Raw genomic sequence first — 18,600 nt, 5'->3', positions numbered from 1 at the left:
ATAATGGGGTGCAAAGGAGCAAAATAAAGAAAGAAAGAAAGAAATACAGTAGGGGAAGAGGTAGTTGTTTGGGCTAAATTATAGGTGGGCTATCTACAGGTGCAGTAATCTGTGAGCTGCTCTGACAGCTGGTGCTTGAAGCTAGTGAGGGAGATAAGTGTTTCCAGTTTCAGAGATTTTTGTAGTTCGTTCCAGTCATTGGCAGCAGAGAACTGGAAGGAGAGGCGGCCAAAGGAGGAATTGGTTTTGGGGGTGATCAGAGAGATTTACCCGCTGGAGAGCGTTAGCTAATGTGTCTGGCCAGTGTATGCACCACAATAGATTAAACTTTCTTACACAAAGCATTACGTTTAAAACCACCAGACTTTGGGCAGCTGCCATGCTACTCACGTTCATTTGCAATGCACAGACCAAGCTAAGCACGGTAAGATGAGGTAGCCAGATTTCAGACAGGTAAAACACTGCAGTTAGCTACACTGCATTTCCTCGAAGAACAACCAAGACCACTCAAACCATAGTCGAGAAAGTCAATTGTTTTGTTAAGAAACAGTAAGCTAGTTATGAACCGCATAGTAAAAGGCTTAACCCCAAATGCACACGTAAACAGGACCTCAGGTGTGCAGACTTGACTGACAGCATCACTATTTCAAACATGTGTAGAATAGATTGCAGCTCCGACATAAGCTCTTTCTCCTGCTGTCTTGTCATTCTTATAATACAAATGTGTGCTGACTGGTCAACACAGTGTCAAGTTACTGTTCACTGTGTTCACCGAAAATCTGAAGTCACCATGCACAAGTAAAAAGTAGCCAGGGGCCTCCAGACAGTGCACCAGTGTAAAACAACAGCATCAAAGTCACCGCATGCGCAACATGCTGTGTTGCAGCCTGATTCCATAGACTAGATGTAACATAGTAAACGTAAATCTGGGACACTGAAATTAGTACTTATATTAGCTTTGGTATTGTTACTTAAGACAGAAGGCTACTTAAGGCAAAAACAAGAGTGGTTGGTTGGGAGGAAGGATGGGCATATAACACAAATGTCTAGTAACCCAAAGGTTGACTTTCCCAATCTCATTATAGAACACTTTATTATTTTAGCTAATTACCACATTTGCAACTACTTACTACTTTTTAGCTACTTTGCAACTAGCTACTGTAGTAGGTCAAAGCTGTGTGCCGGAAAACCTTGGTAGAGCATGGGTGGAATAGGCATTGTGGTGCTCATGTGAATTTCCTTTCTTTTTCCACTTCAGACCAATGCCTATTCTTACTTAAAACATAGATTTTAGTTTTGAACAAAGTTTACACAGGGAAACAACAGCCATTTGTAAACATTATGTTATTTAACTGAACTCATTACATATTTTATTTTTATGCTGTAACTTTAACACCTGTTTAATAGTCATGCTGTTAACATTATGTCAATTTATGTTAGTGTAGATTCAGGGCTGTGGTATAGAAAGGCATGACAGTGTTATGATCATAACCATACTGTGCATGTCACGCCCTGACCATAGAGAGCCCTTGTTTCTCTATGGTGTAGTAGGTCAGGGCGTCACTAGGGGGTATTCTAGTATAACATTTCTATGTTGTGTTCTAGTTTATATTTTCTATGTTTGGTGTTTTGTATGATTCCCAATTAGAGGCAACTGGTAATCGTTGTCTCTAATTGGGGATCATATTTAAGTAGATATTTCTCCCACTTGAACTAAGTAAATACACTTTATGACACTGTCATGAAGCATTATGACCACCCTGTGTCACTTTACTTGGACTAAGTAAATACACGTTATGACACTGTCAAGAAAAATATTGCCAATTCAGGAAATGTTATATAACAAACATACTGTTTACATGTAGGCTATGGTGTAATGGAATGACTTGCCTTGTGGGGTAGCCCAAAAAAATAACACAATATTTGCCACAATAGGTCTAAATGTATTTGTCATGACAGTGTTATGACAATATTAGGAGTGATTATGACAAGTTGTCAGCTGTTGTGATTTATTATGACATGGTTTTAGACTGTTATAACATGTCATGATTCTTCAAATATAGTGTTATCAAACTTTTATATCTACGATTTCTGATGACAGCCCCCATTCTTTTGTGACATTGTTTCACACTTTTCCCAATAGTAAAGTCCAGGAGAAAAGGTGATTTGCACAGGTAATAGTGTGAATATTTTGAACGCAACTGTGAAGTGACAATTAGTTGACAAATAAGCTGAAGAAAAATAATAACGCAACATGTAAAGTGTTGGTCCCATGTTTCATGAGCTGAAACAAAATATTCCAGAAATATTCAATTTTTCTCATATTTTGTGCCTGTTAGTGAGCATTTTTCATTGCCAAGATAATCCATCCACCTGATAAGTGTGGCATATCAAGAAGCTGATTAAACAGCATGATCATTACACAGGTACACCTTGTGCTGGGGACAATAAAAGGACACTCTAAAATGTGCCGTTTTGTCACACAACACAATGCCACAGATGTCTCAAGTTTTGAGGGAGCGTGCAAATGGCATGCTGACTGCAGGAATGTCCATCAGAGCTGTTGCCAGAGAATTTAATGTTAATTTCTCTTCCATAAGCCGCTTCCAACGTTGTTTCAGAGAATTTGTCAGTACGTCCAACCGGCCTCACAACCGCAGACCACGTGTAACCACGCCAGCCCAAGACCTCCACATCTGGCTTCTTCACCTGCGGAATCGTCTGAGACCAGCCACCTGAACAGCTTATGAAACTGAGGCGCATTTCTGTCCTTTTGTAGGGAAAGACTCATTCTGATTGGCTGGGCCTGGCTCCCCATGGCTGCTCCCCTCACCAGTCATTATGGCCTAATGAATTTATTTCAGTAAAATCGTTGAAATTGTTGCATGTTCCGTTTTATATTTTTTCCATTATTCACTTCTGAATCAGCCAAATTATGGCTTAGAGAGGTGAATTCTCAGGTTTGTATGGCATGAGCCTTGCTACATGAAGTGATATTAAAGTGTGTGCTGGCTGGGCTAGTCTAGCCCCCTGATGGTCACCAGTGCAGCTCTCCCAGCACTCCCAGCTAAGATAATGATATGTCAGGATGTGGCAGCATAGCAGCCTTGCCTTGCCGACTGCACCAGAAGACACTGGGGAGCGGGCCAACCAGCAGCTCCCTAACAGCCTGGCCTGTTTATACACTATACCCCTCTCGCCTCGCAGCCTCCATCTCGCGCCAGCAACAAACAAGTGTCACGCAGCCTCAAAATGTCCCACACTCACAAATGATTTCATTTCTGCTCAATGTATTCCTGTGTCCTAGTTTATTTCTCTGACTCGATCCGAGGCAGCATGCTGCGGTTACACTTCAGAAAATGAGGGAAAGAATCAGTGGAAAGTCAAAACTGTTTGGAATTTCAAATTTCAATTTGTCTGTTTCTCTCCAGCCCCCTGCTCCCTGTTTCACTCTCTCTCTATTTCACTATTCCCTTTACTCTCTGTTTCGCGATATCCCCCTCTCTGGCGCTACAGAAGCGCCTAATATACAGGTGTTAGTCAATAGTGAGAAAAAACAAGCGGTTATTTATTATTATTATATTATGATATTATTATATGCAAACTCTTCTTTGGCTTATCAGGAGCATCAATGTCCAGGTGTCAATTATAGGCTTATTAGACTGTCACAGGCTAGACGTGGAGGGAGGTATTTTACTCAGCAGAGAGGATTGTGTCTGAATCACAGCCTAAGGCTTCACTCATCTACTCTTCTCATCACTGGCATCACCCAGGAGGAAGACAGAGATTCAGAGACTTGCTCCTAAAGGAGCACAGCTGTTCTGCCTTGGTAAATTGATTATGCAGTACATTCGAAAAGTATTCAGAACTCTTCCCTTTTTCACTTTATTTGGAATGGCAAGCCAGACAAAATAAAACATGCTCATTTATATAATGAATATGAGTTTGGTGTTGGTATTTTAGTAGGATCCCCATTAGCTGTTGCAAAAGCAGCAGCTACTCTTCCTGGGGTCCACATAAAACATGAAACATGACCAAATACAGAACATTAATAGACAAGAACAGCTCAAGGACAGAACTACATCAATTTAAAAAAATACATACAGTGCCTTCGGAAAGTATTCAGACCCTTTGACTTTTTCTACATTTTGATATGTTACAGCCTTATTCTAAAACATTTATTCAGCAATCTACACACCATACACCATGATGACGAAGTGAAAAAAGGCATTTAGAATTTTTAGCAAATTTATTACAAATTTAAAAAATAAATATCTTATTTACATAAGTATTCAGACCTTTTGCTATGAGACTCAAAATTGAGCTCAGGTGCATCCTGTTTCCATTGATCATCCTAGAGATTCTACAACTTGATTGGAGTCCACCTGTGGTAAATTCAATTGATTGGACATGATTTGGAAAGGCACACACCTGTCTATATAAGGTCCCACAGTTGACAGTGCATGTCAGAGCAAAAACCAAGCCATGAGGTCGAAGGAATTGTCGGTAGAGCTCTGAGACAGGATTGTGTTGAGGAACAAACCTGGGGATAGGTACCAAAACATTTCTGCAGCATTGAAGGTCCCCAAGAACACAGTGGCCTCCATCATTCTTAAATGGAAGACGTTTGGAACCACCAAGACTCTTCCTAGAGCTGGCCGCACGGCCAAACTGAGCAATCAGGGGAGAAGGGCCTTGGTCAGGGAGGTGATTGGACATATTTGGACCCCAGGAAGAGTAGCTGCTAGAATTCCTCTGTGGAGATGGGAGAATCTTCCAGAAGGAGAACAATGTCTGCAGCATTCCACCAATCAGGCCTTTATGGTAGAGTGGCCTGACGGAAGCCAGTCCGCAGTAAATGGCACGGCAGCCCGCTTGGAGTTTGTATCACATCTAGAGGAAACCTGGCACCACCCCTAAGGTGAAGCATGGTGGTTGCAGCATGGTGATGGTGTGGTGATGTTTTTCAGCGGCACCGACTGGGAGACTAGTCAGGATCGAGGGAAAGAACAACAGAGCTAAGTACAGAGAGAGATCCTTGATGAAAATCTGCTCCAAAGCGCTCAGGACCTCAGACTGGGGCGAAGGTTCACCTTCCAACAGGACAACGACCTGCACTGCACACAGACAAGACAATGCATGACTGGCTTTGGGACAAGTTTCTGAATGTCCTTGCGTGAACCGGATCAAAAATCTCTGGAGAGACCTGAAAATAGCTGTGCAGCGATGCTCCCCATCCAACCTGACAGTCGTTGAGAAGATCTGCAGAGAAGAATGTTAAAAACTCCCCAAACACAGGTGTGCCAAGCTTGTTGCGTTATACCCAAGAAGACTCGATGCTGTAATCACTGCTAAAGGTGCTTCAACAAAGTAATGAGTAAAGGGTCTGAATACTTATGAAAATTTAATATTTCTGTTTTTTGCAAACATTTTTTAAAAAATGTTTTTGCTTTGTCTTTATCGGGTATTGTGTGTAGATTGATGATGGGAAAAAAACGATTTAATCAATTTTTGAATAAGGCTGTAACGTAACAAAATTTGGAAAAAGGGAAGGGGTCTGAATACTTTCCGATGCACTGTATACAGTGTGTATCCTTCCTAACCCTTTTAACACAAAGGTACGTGGGTCCTGGACTTTCTGACGGGCCACCCCCCAGGTGGTGAAGGTAGGAAACAACATCTCCACTTCACTGACCCTTAACACTGGGGCCCCACAAGGGTGTGTGCTCAGCCTCTCCTGTACTCCCTGTTCACCCATGACTGTGTGGCCATGCCCGCCTCCAACTCAATCATTAAGTATGCAGACGACACAACAATAGTGGGCCTGATCACCAACAACGAGACAGCCTATAGGGAGGAGGTGAGGGCACTTAGAGTGTGGTGTCAGGAAAACAACCTCTCACTCAACGTCAATAAAACAAAGGAGATGATCATGGACTTCAGGAAACAGCAGAGGGAGCACCCCCCTATCCATATCGAAGGGACAGCAGTGGAGAAGGTGGAAAGTTCCTGGGCGTACACATCACAGACAAACTGAAATGGTCCACCTACATAGACAGTGTGGTGAAGAAGGCGCAACAGGATGCTGAAGAAATTTGGCTTGTCACCCAAAACCCTGACAAACCTTTACAGATACACAATCGAGAGCATCCTGTCGGGCTGTATCACATTCTGGTACGACAACTGCACCACCCTCAGCAAGCAAGGCTCTCCAGAGGGTGGTGCGGTCTGCACAACGCATCACTGGGGGCAAACTACCTGCCCTCCAGGACACCTACACCACCCGATGTCACAGGAAGTCCAAAAAGATAATCAAGGACAATAACCACCACTATCATCCAGAAGGCGAGGTCAGTGCAGGTGCATCAAAGCTGGGACCGAGAGATTGAAAAACAGCTTCTATCTCAAGGCCATCAGACTGCTAAAACAGCAATCACTAACTGACTATATTGAGACCCAATCACTGGACAATTTAATACATCGATCACTAGTTACTATAAACAATGCCACTTTAAATAATGCCACTTTAATAATGTTTACATATCTTACATTACTCATATCACATCTACTGCACCTTGCCTATGCCGCTCGGCCATCGCTCATCCATATACTTATATGTACATATTCTCATTCACCCCTTTAGATTTGTGTGTACTAGGTAGTTGTTGGGGAATTTTTAGATTACTTGTTAGATATTACTGCACTGTCGGAAATAAAAGCACAAGCATTTCTCTACACTCGCATTAACTTCTGCTAACCATGTGACCAATAACATTTGATTTGATTTGATGTGATTTTTGACCAGGCACTTGATAAATGTGCTAAGCACATTACTGCCATCGCTGAGTAACTGTTTATATCTGGAAAGGAGAACCTGAAATAGTGTAGCTGTACTGTAAGTATGGTTTATGCACTTGTGTTTCACGTGGAAATATCTGTTTGGCGGGAATTTTTTCTACTTCATTCATTCCACTGCCCTGTGAAAGGGCAACGTTGAGCTTTCACTTCTTCTTGGTCATCTTCTTTAACAGTCTGACACCTTCTCTCCTTAATCTGCCTTTGATTACTTCTATCGAACCTGATGCAAGCCCATTACCACGGTGCCCCTGGGATGATTCCCAAACCTCTCCCTACCACAGTCACTTTATTTCCACGAGGTTTGTCTCTTCACCCTAAGAGGGGATTGCCTCAGAAAATATCCCGTGTTGGTATTTGGGTTTTGTTTGTTTCTTTGCTGACCCCCATTGCAGGACTGAAGGGCTAAAGAGGGGAGAGAACAATGACGCATTAACCAGGCGGGCGGGCGGCGTTATGCCCTGTGTGCTGTGCTTGTCCCTCGTCCCTCACCCCTCGACCCGGCCACTTCCTTTCATCCACAATGCCTCCAGATTTTCATCTGCAAACTGTGGGGCTCCATAATCGGAGGAGGATGATGATGTGTCCCGAGGCTTTTTCGACTCCAGCTAAATCACACAGACTGACGCACACAGACAACAGAGCTGCACGCCACAGCATCTAAAAGGTCACTCTAAGAATAGCACTCGCCTCAAAAAAAACACACACACACACAAATACATAACAAATTAGCCATCAGCTACTCTGTTTAAAACCATACTATGATTCATCTTAGAGAGATAGAGGGGGAAATGAAGGAATATGGAAATTGAAACAATCGGCGAATGCGATTGATTCTTTTTACGGTTGAGAGTATAGCTCTAACCCGGGCTCTGTTTAAACAACGGTTCTCCAATTCATTTCTTCTGTTAATGTGCTAAGAAGGAGACTAATGAATGTGATACACCCATATACTAGCCCTGAATGTCCTATTTGTTACTCATAGACCCCAGTTCCTTTGCCAATACACCTCATCCCTGTTACTTGCCTGTCTCAGCCTTGTTACCCACTTTCCTTAGGCCTGTGTTCCCCAAATCACCAACAGTAACCTATATTCAGCTATTTGCTGCACATCCTAATCCTGTTATTTGCATATCTTAGTCCTGTGACCTCCGACCTGTATACGCTAATCGTTTTATAGAAAACTCATAGCACAGTGGTATAACACATGTCCCAACTCCATTCACTTTTTTTCCTACCGCAAACTTGAATGGACATTTAAATGGACAATAGACATCCATCCAGACCCTTTACCTGTATGAGCCTTGTGTATCCCTAAACCCCATTACTCATATAAACCAGGTAAATCCATGGGCACACTCATATAGAAGAGGTTTACCCTAGTATTCTTACAGACCAGGTGTACACTTGCATGTCCAACCCAATATTGATTAAAAAAAATATACAAAAAAAACATGTCAACTGCGACATGTCAGCCTCAATTGTCATAAAATTAGGAGTACTCCTGTATTTCAGCTCCAAGTCACTTACCTACAAAGTCTGCACCTGTGCTTGAACTCAATTGGTCAACTTAGCCAGGCCTTAATGTGCAGAAGCCTGAATACTCATAAACTGTATACCAGGTCTATCCCTACACCTCAGCTCCAGTACTCCTACAAACCAGGTCTAAATCTGCATATCTCAGCCCAAAAAACCCATACGAACCAGGTTTACACCTGTGGCTATTCAGCAAGATTTAACATTGTGCAAAAGACACTAAACAAACCTATTGACATTAAATATGTGTTTAGCTATTACCCAAGTTCAGTTTATGGGTCTATATATGGCCAATTCCCCCTCAAATAACAAAATATGGCATTTTACAGTCAAAACCACTGATTTAAACAAATGTAAAGGCTAATGGATAATTGTAAAATCATCTGTAACATCATCTTGATCAAGTATATCCGTAAGCCTATATAAAAAAATAAATGTATCTGCTATGATTAAATATACTGTATATCCATAACCCAACTTCAAAAAAATAAATAATCTGCTATGATTAAATATACTGTATATAATAAGTTAGAGCCAGTGTATTTTTCCATTGGTAACAATTATATTTTCATATCCCACAAGCATCATGGATTCAATGTATTGAACATGAAGGCCCGCATGTAAACTAGACCCTTTAAACATTACATTTACAAAGCAAATATTTTTAAATGTCAAATATGTATTTGGTTTTTTTAGCTGTTGAACAGTGACTTGTGCTGCCAAATTAGTCTGTAAAAGTGCAGCTTTTTGATTGTGGCAACCTTAATAATGCATAGTATAGGACTTATTTGTTGATAAGTACAACTTTAACTTCTCTAGAGCCTGTAAAGCACAACAAAACATTTTCCCGCACTATTGTGACCAATGGGACTAAATGGGTCAACGCAAATGCTCAGAAATGAACGTTTGTGTTTGGCTCGGGACAAATCAAATGGAAGAAAACAACAACGTCTGACACAACTTCCTCTCAAACAACTTTCTCTTCCTGCCCCCCCCCCCCCCCCCCCCCCCCCACACACACACACCTCCCTGTCAATGATCTGCCCTGATCTCTGAAACAGCCTGCCAGACGGGTGTGTAGCAGATCCGGACCCCCGGCTTAACCCGGTGACTAAAGGGTTGAGTTTGCATTAAGGTCACCCTAGTATGGAGGCAGACACTGCAATGACTTACAGACAAATCCTCTAGTGTGTTGTCTGTTTCTCACTCTCGGAATGCTTGCCCGTGTAAAGCTAGTTCCTTAGTTGTCAGCAGCCAATGGGCAACGGCAGGGGGCTAGATCAGGACACTGTCTGAGGAGGACGTAGGGATCCGCAGGTAGACTGGTGGCCCTCGAGGGGCCTTGATGTGATGTGACATAGTGAAGGTCTAAGTTTGTTGACATTGCCAGAGGATGAACACCAAATCAAAGCAGACACAGCGTCCTTATAAAGCAAACCTTAGTAAGAAACAAACATCGTGTTATCAAGATGTTTGTTTCTTACCAAGGTTTGCTTTACAACCGGTACAGAACTCAATAAATCACGCTAATCAAGTGACTAATGCCTTTATGTGCTTATGGCCAAACTTGAAATAAAACTCCTGCTATGTGCTCTGAATGTACAATATACCTAATGTCCTACCAGTTGTCAACATTTCCCATATCAGCACAAATGGAACAGTAGCTAAAATACAGAGTGCAAGGGCATGATCCCTCTGCTACCTCTGAATACATTTTCACCAGATGGTGGGTTCCAGAATCTTAAACAGAGGCAAACTCCACAATGGACTGCACCATTACAACAGGGGCATTCACTTTCCCTTGTTATATAACAGAACACGTATTTTGTTTATCTAACCATTATGTCAAAAGAATAGAAAGATACTTTCCACTTAGTCCTCCCCCACACAGCATCTATTGCTTGAAAGTAAAATCAGTCTGATTATAGTATACTATTTCCAATCAATGTAATTCCCTCTCAGTTGTATAGACAGTGAGTGACTTTCCAAGACACTGTATCGTACCTCTGTTTTGTTCACTGACTTCAGAGAAAGTATTATCCCAGGGATCTGAGGCTAGCATGTGAATATAAAAGGCAACAGCTGTCAGTGCAGCTGTGCATGGTAGATAGAGAGCGCTGCTTTGTCATTTATTATTTGTTTTTAAATCTACCAAAATGAGGTGTGCCAGGTTTCGCCACACTGCATGCATACACTGACAGGTCTAAATGACTGTGGCTGCCCATTCAGTTTATCTTCTCCATACACAGCTTTACACTTTCAAACAGGTCAGGTGACATTTCACTCTCTACACATGCAATAGTTCACATGATATACAGGCTACTTAAAAGAGTACCTCAAACACAACTTCCTGATAACGGCTATATGCCCGAAAGGAGTTGGATCTGTTGTCATCAAAGACATTCTGTTCATCTTTCACAATACTAGTTAGGACCACGACATGGAGTTTTTGAAAAACTAATAGGCTATCTGACATCTGTACCCTCTTTCTTCGGCTGTCCCCATAGGAGAACCCTTTTTGAGCCAAAAAGGGTTATTCAAAAGGTTATCCTATGGGGACAGCAGAAGAACCCTTTTAGGTTTCTAAGAGTGTAGCCTAACAATCATATGTGTAATGACACCAGTATTACAATCGATGACCAAAAGAGTCAATATAAAAAATGCATCGTACATTATGTCCCCTTCGCAGTAAATGGAAAACTAACCGGACGTGTCTTAGAACATAGCAAAATGTGCACCTTTCGGTACAACAACAATTGCCTTCTAAATATACAGAGATGTAATCTGAAGAAAATGTAAGACCTAATTGCTCTACTAAAGCATGTCTGATACAATCGCGTCTGTTTCTTTAGGCCAGGGACATAGTCCTAAACAGATGAAATATAGATCCATTCTGCGTGATCAATATCCATTTACCGGTAAGCGAAACATCTAAATAAATGGAGCATCTTTTTAAGATCTTTCTTCATTTGCACTCCCTCCAGAAGCCAAAAAGACTCTTGCCACGTTTCATGATCATTTTAACAGATTGTGTTTCCTCTGGTTATCACTTCTTCTTCTGTAGCTGCCATTTAGGGGAAATAACTGCTAAAATGGCATTATATCTTCATGACTGTCACTATTTTGGTTTGGCCTTTTAGAGGAAACTTGTCAGCCATTTTGTTTGGGCCAAAGGTAAAGCTCCCTGTCAGGCTGTACACCAAAGAATATCACGGTGACTACCCAACCAATCCACACATTTCTATACAAGCCTCTTAACACACCACCACATATAATAAGCATTCAACAACTAAAAACAGCCTCTGATCAACTTTAGCTGCCGAGGAGCCATTTTCCTCAGGTACATTCATTTCCTGCTTTTGTTTCTAGTGGAATGCGCCAACAGATAATGTGTGCATGCAACATGTCCTGTGTGGCTCAGTAGGTAGAGCGTGGCACTTGTAAAGCCAACGCTGTGGGTTTGATTCCCATGGGGGACCAATACAAACAGAACACGAAAATGTATGCCTCTGGATAAGATCATCTCCTAAAATAATGCGTACATTTTCCTCTGTTACTAGGCACAGAGCGTTTTAATTCACCAGGGTGCACATATCATGCACGCTGCATGCGCCAGAAAAGGGGGGCTCCTTGAGTAAACCACAGCACATGCAGAACAGGGAAGCTCAGAGAGAGAGAGAGAGAGAGAAAAAGAATGAGACCATTACCTGACACGGTCCTGACGATCTCGGAGGTGTTCCTCAGGCCAACAAAGGAGAACTGGTAGAGCCTCCAGGAGCGGATGTCTCCCACCTCCACGGAGCTCCTCTTCCACTTGTACACTATCTCCTCTCTGGGGTAGCCATCTGAACAGGGGTGGGGGTTGACCGTTAGCTCTGGACATTACTACCTGGTGGTCTATGACTGAATTCATCCCATATTAAAATGTGTTGCACAGGTGATGTGTTACACTATGTACTTCTGTAGCACTCCAATGGTTATCAGGTTTAAGGCCACTGTAATGTAAAGTGGACAATGAACATTCAGTAACATCGTACGGTGCAATCCTAAATAGTGACTGGACACTATATACAACTGACCTTGAGTCAAGTCTTTGTTGATTTCTGTCCAGAGAAGAAAACAACAATCCATAGGCCTACATCATGCTAAATGGGGTGATTTAATGCACCTCAACTTTCCCAAGTGTAAGCTGTGGTGGGTTTTTACATTTTTAAACACATAGGATTGAAGGTTGTAGTCTTTATCTGCTGTCCACATTAAGGCCATTCTATTCTTCCAAAGATGGCTATGCTTTCAGGATACATTACAAAATGGTTGCAGTGAATGTGGCACTCTTTCTCAGTGTGTGCTGAAAAAAAGAATATCCTGCATTGTGTGCTGCAACTGAGGGAAGCTAATGCACTTCAAACTGATTTCAGCCACTGGAATCATCCGTGGCTTTCATCAATTTTAAATGTGTTTTTCTCTTATGTTTTTAGGGCTTCAACTCTCATTTCTCTTTCTTGTTGCCCTGGAGCTATTTAGGAACCTCTCTCTCTCGCTCTCTCCCAAGACAGTCCCATGGTGCATCTGTAGCTCACATACAGGCTCATTACCACGAACCCCATCCCCATCAGCTCCTTATGAGGAACACTGATTTCTCTGGCTGTGGTCTCTCTCACCAACCCTGCCTGTCTAGCTACTGTATAGCGGTGTAAAGTACTGAAATAAAAATACTTTAAAGTACTGCTTAAGCTGTTTTTTTTGAGTATCTGTACTTTACTATTCATATTTTTGTCATATTTTACTTTTACTTCACTACATTCATAAAGACAATTATGTACTTTTTACTCCATACATTTTCCCTGACACCCAAAAGTACTCGTTACATTTTGAATGCTTAGCAGCACAGGGAAATGGTCAAATTCACAGACTTATCAAGAGAACATCCCATGTCATCCCCACTGCCTCTGATCTGGCGGACTCACTAAAGACAAATGCTTCATTTGTAAATGATGTCCGAGTGTTGGAGTGTGCCCTTGGCTATACATAAATGTAAAAAACAAAATGTGTTGTCTGGTTGACTTGATATGAGGAATAAGAAATTATTTATACTTTTACTTTTGATACTTAAGTATATTTAAAACCAAATACTTGTTCACTTTTACTCAAGCAGTATTTTACTGGGTGACTTTCACTGTTACTTGAGTCATTTTCTATTAAGGTATCTTTACTTTTACTCAAGTACGACAATTGAATAATTTTTCCACCACTGCTACTGTACTGGATCTAAACTTCTACGGTTTGGAGGTCAATGTAAAAACGTATTGCTTCTCCCTTCTCAAAATGTACTGCTGTCTCTTTCCTTTTCCTCTAACTCACAATAGTAAAAATGGGGGGAAAAAACATGGGAGCATTTTGTCCACTGTGCTGATGTCTTCATCAGCATGGCATGGTGCTTGTTCTTGGCTGCCACTGCTATTGCAGTTGGAAGCGGGCATGTGGACGCCATGCAGAGAGATATATAGAGTGTATGTGAGCAAGAGAGAGAGAGTGAGCGAGACGGTGGGGTAGTAGAGAGCATATGGCCAGACTTACAGCTTGAAAACTCCAGGGGACAGGAGTGCTCATCCATTGGAAAGTTGTTCAGTTTAAGCTGGCACTCGGCATCAATAGTCAACCTGCAAACAGAAAAACACACCGTTTACTGTGCTGGTTGAGGTTGTCAACAAAGCGTCTAACATACTTCTGTTTGGTAACAATCCTGTCTGATTTCTACCATTCAGTGGACTTGAAAGTCAGACTCATTAAACCTTCTAAATGACAAAATGGGCAATAATGACATTACTCATCCATCCACTTTTGTCATGTATCATTCTATTCAGCATTAGGACGATACAATTAGCCGTTGGTGAGGTTGGAGTTCCCTAACAAATTAATGAACTGTGGTTGCATTCTGGGAGAACATCAATCACAGCTGGGTTGAGGAGTCCAGTCTAGCATAGTTCCTCCTCTAATTAGACAGTATGCGAGAGAGAGAGTTATCTAGCTAGATAGTAGATACCGTTCATCCTAGACCACTGCGTTCTCTAGACTAGACTACATCAGTACTGCCAGGCTGAAGCTACTCTCTTTTCTTAACTGGGGGCACCAAATTAGGATAATTAACGCGGTCCAAAGCTCAATCAGTGCCGATAGAGAACTACCGCCTGTCAGATACAGTCAACTGGAAACAGTCTCTGTTCCCTCATTCGTGTCGGGTTCATCCATCGGTGCTTCTTCATTGGACATCTCACCGCAGTGTGTAGAGTATCCGTCCATCGTTCCAGATCCGAAGCATGCGATTGGGCGTGGTGATCCAGTGGGCATCGGCCTTCTTGGAGTTGCGAAAGAAGGTGTCGGGGATCCAGATCTTGCCCACCATGTTGCTGTTGAGACGCAGGACCTTCATGGTACTGTTGAACTTCAATCTCCGGTCATACCACGTCTGGGCAAAAAAGATGTCGATGGTGTACTCCTGCAGAGAAAAAAAAAAAACACACACATGCTCGATTCAATCAAACCGGTATTGTGGTATTACGCAGTAGCTATTTCTTCTAAGGCCAAATGAGATTAGAGAATGTTTTTTGCTACTGTAACAACCTGCTACTACTACAAGGTAGACAACCCTCACAGGTAGATGTATCCCATTTCAGAATAAGAGCTATGTGCACAGGCAGTAGCTCATAAACTATTGGGCTTTGTGTCAAAAGACACAAAGCCCATCACTATGGCAGTTTTGAGTGAATTCCATCCACAGTCATCCTTTATATACATGTTAAAGTCTGTGCTGAAATTTAACAACGAATAAAAACATTACCATTGAGCACCCTGGGATCATTAACTAGATCCGAGTGCCCTGAGACCCTTAACAGGAACGAGAGACATCCAGAACTGTTAATACAAATCACTCTCCAGGTTCCACCAAAACCGTTTATTCTGAGGGCAGTTTTACAACTACATGGAAGTGTAATGCTGCCAGCCATATGTTGGAAGAGCACTTTGTCTAATAAAAATGGCTTCCTTTCAGGCCATGAATCCTTTGTCCTGATGAAATAGTGGTGCTGAACTGGACCATCTCAACCTGGAAATGAAATGTTTAACAGGGCAAAGAATGGCTTCCCCGGGGCGGCAGGTAGCTTAGCGATCCAGCAACTGGGCCAGTTCGAATTCTGGGTCTGACAGGAAAAACAATCTGTTGGGAAGTGAGCTGGCAACCGAAAGGGTATCAAATCCTAGAAGTCATTGCCTGCTGTTGTGCCCTTGAGTAAGGCACTTAACCCCCCACAATAACAGCTCCCTGGGTGCCCAGTGTGGCAGCCCACCGGACCTCTCCAAAAACCTGTGTGTGTGTGTGTGTCTTTCGGAGGAGTTGGGTTAAAAGTGAAAGTCACATTTCGGTTGGATCTTGTGTGCAACTGAAAAATAAAGTGATCTTAACTTTACATTGTAAAGCAGTAGTATTATCTAACCTCATAACCTCCCTGAAAAGTGTTTTCTGCAGTGTTCACTGTCTCCCATTCAACAGGGCTGGGATATACAGGTAACTTCCTCTGCTTCTCACAACTCCTCTCTCCTCCTCCCCTCATGCTCGTCCTCCTGGCTTGGGCCACCACAAGCTGCCAGGACAGTTTCAATGCGCTTTGGCATAGATTCTACAAGTGTCTGTAAATCTATTGTTGGTATGCGACACCATTCTTCAATGCGAAATTCCATAATTTGATGTTTTGTTGATGGTTGTGGAAAATGCTGTCTCAGATGCCACTCTGGAATCTCAATTGGGTTGAGATCTGGTGACCGAGACACACACACACACGCACACACACACACACACACACACACCCTTGAAAACCCCTATGCTCCTTTGAGACCCCTCTTTCAAAGTCACTGAGAACTCTTATTCTATGGTAGCCAAAATAATGGGCAACTGGGCAGTTTTATACATGATCCTAAGCATGATGGGATGTTAATTGCCTAATTAACTCAGGAACCATACCTTTGTGGAAGCACCTGCTTTCAATATACATTGAATCCCTCATTTACACAAGTGTTTCCTTTATTCTGGCAGTTACCTCCATGCAGTGCCTTCAGAAAGTAATCATACCCCTTGACTCAACACTTTGTTTTGTTACAGCCTGAATTCAAAATGGATTAAACATAATTTCTGTTATCACCCATCTACACACAAAATCCCATTATTTCCCATACATTTTGCAAATGTAATATATCTATAGAAATATATCATGTGCATACAGTAACAGTTAAAAGTTTGGACACACCTACTCATTCAAGGGTTTTTCTTTATTTTTACATTGTAGACAAATAGTGAAGACATCAAAACTATGAAATAACACATACGGAATCATGTAGTAAGCAAAAGTGTTAAACAAATCAAAATCTATTTTATAATTGAGATTCTTCAAAGTAGCCACCCTTTGTCTTGATGACAGGTTTGCACACACTTGGCATTCTCTCAAGCAGCTTCATGAGGAATGCTTTACCAACAGTCTTGAAGAAGTTCCCACATATGCTGTGCACCTGTTGGCTAATTTTCCTTCACTCTGCGATCCAACTCATCCCAAACCATCTCAATTGGATTGAGGTCGGGTGATAGTGGAGGCCAGGTCATCTGATGCAGCACTCCATCACTCTCCTTCTTTGTCAAATAGCCATTACACAGCCTGGAGGTGTGTTTTTTGTCATTGTCCTGTTGAAAAATAAATGATAGTCCCACTAAGCGCAAACCAGATATGATGGCGTATCGCAGCAGAATGCTGTGGTAGCCATTCTGGTTAAGTGTGCCTCGAATTCTAAATAAATCACAGAGAGTGTCACCAGCAAAGCACCCCCACACCATCACCATGCTTCACGGTGGGAATCACACATGCGGAGATCATCTGTTCACCTACTCTGCATCTCACAAAGACACGGTAGCTAGAACCAAAAATCTCAAATTTGGACTCATCAGACAAAAGGACAGATTTTCACCGGCCGAATGTCTATTGCTTGTGTTTCTTGGCCTAAGCAAGTCTCTTCTTCTTATTGGTGTCCTTTAGTAGGGGTTTCTTAGCAGCAGTTCTACCATTAAGGCCTGATTCACCCAGTCTCGTCTGAACAGTTGATATTGAGATGTGTCTGTTACTTGAACTCTGTGAAGCATTTATTTGAGCTGCAAACTGAGGTGCAGTTAACTCCAATGAACTTATCCTCTGCAGCAGGGTCTGGGTATTCCTTTCCTGTGGTGGTCCTCATGAGAGCCAGCTACATCATAGCACTTGATGGTTTTTGCGAGTGCACTTGAAGAAAATTTAAAAGTTCTTGAAATGTTCTGTATTGACTGACCTTCATGTCTTAAAGTAAAGATGGACTGTCATTTCTCTTTGCTTATTTGAGCTGTTCTTGCCATAATATGGACTTGGTCTTTTATCAAATAAGGCTATCTTCTGTATACCACTCCTACCTTGTCACAACACTACTGATTGGCTCAAACGCATTAAGAAGGAAAGAAAGTCCACAAATTAACTTTTGACAAGGCACGCATGTTAATTGAAATGCTTTCCAGGTGACTACATCATGAAGCTGGTTGAGAGAATGCCAAGAGTGTACAAAGCTGTCATCAAGGCAGAGGGTGGCTTCTTTTAAGAATCTCAAATATAAAATATATTTGGATTTGTTTAACCCTTTTTTGGTAACTGCACGATTCCATATGTGTTATTTCGTAGTTTTGATGTCTTCACTATTATTCTACAATGTAGAACATAGTAAAAATAAAGAAAACCCTGTACTGAGTAGGTGTGTCCAAACTTTTGACTGGTACTGTCACAATCGTCGTTACGGGAAAGAGAGGAGGACCAAGGCGCAGCGGGATAGCAATACATCTTTACTTTTAATAAAGACGAAAACGAAAAACACTATACAAACAAAATCAAAACAATAAACCGACAAACGTGAAGCTATACAAACTAAGTGCTAACATGCAACATAGACATAGACAATCACCCACAAACTACCTAATGATTATGGCTGCCTAAATATGGCTCCCAATCAGAGACAATGATAGACATACAAACACCTAGCCCCATAAACATACAAAAAACCCTAGACAACACAAAACACATACATCCCCTATGTCACACCCTGGCCTAACTAAAATAATAAAGAAAACAAAGATAACTAAGGCCAGGGTGTGAC

General features: G+C 41.9%; 1 protein-coding gene across 2 annotated transcripts in view; it reads right to left on the bottom strand.

Annotated features, from left to right (window-relative positions):
* LOC129821122 (gamma-aminobutyric acid receptor subunit gamma-2) overlaps nt 1–18,600 on the bottom strand; it is a 60,171-nt gene that overhangs the window by 27,339 nt on the left and 14,232 nt on the right. For both annotated transcript variants that reach the window (XM_055878445.1, XM_055878455.1), the window contains exons 4-6: nt 14,667–14,887; nt 13,969–14,051; nt 12,099–12,236 (exon numbers count right to left, since the gene is read on the bottom strand). In XM_055878445.1, coding sequence (XP_055734420.1) covers nt 12,099–12,236; nt 13,969–14,051; nt 14,667–14,887 — 442 coding nt within the window. The remainder of the gene's footprint in view (nt 1–12,098; nt 12,237–13,968; nt 14,052–14,666; nt 14,888–18,600) is intronic.

The sequence above is a fragment of the Salvelinus fontinalis genome, chromosome 2 (genome assembly GCF_029448725.1).
Source record: "Salvelinus fontinalis isolate EN_2023a chromosome 2, ASM2944872v1, whole genome shotgun sequence".
Taxonomy (NCBI): Eukaryota; Metazoa; Chordata; class Actinopteri; order Salmoniformes; family Salmonidae; genus Salvelinus; species Salvelinus fontinalis.
Note: the sequence above shows the minus strand (reverse complement) of the source record. Positions and strands in the feature narration are given on the sequence as shown.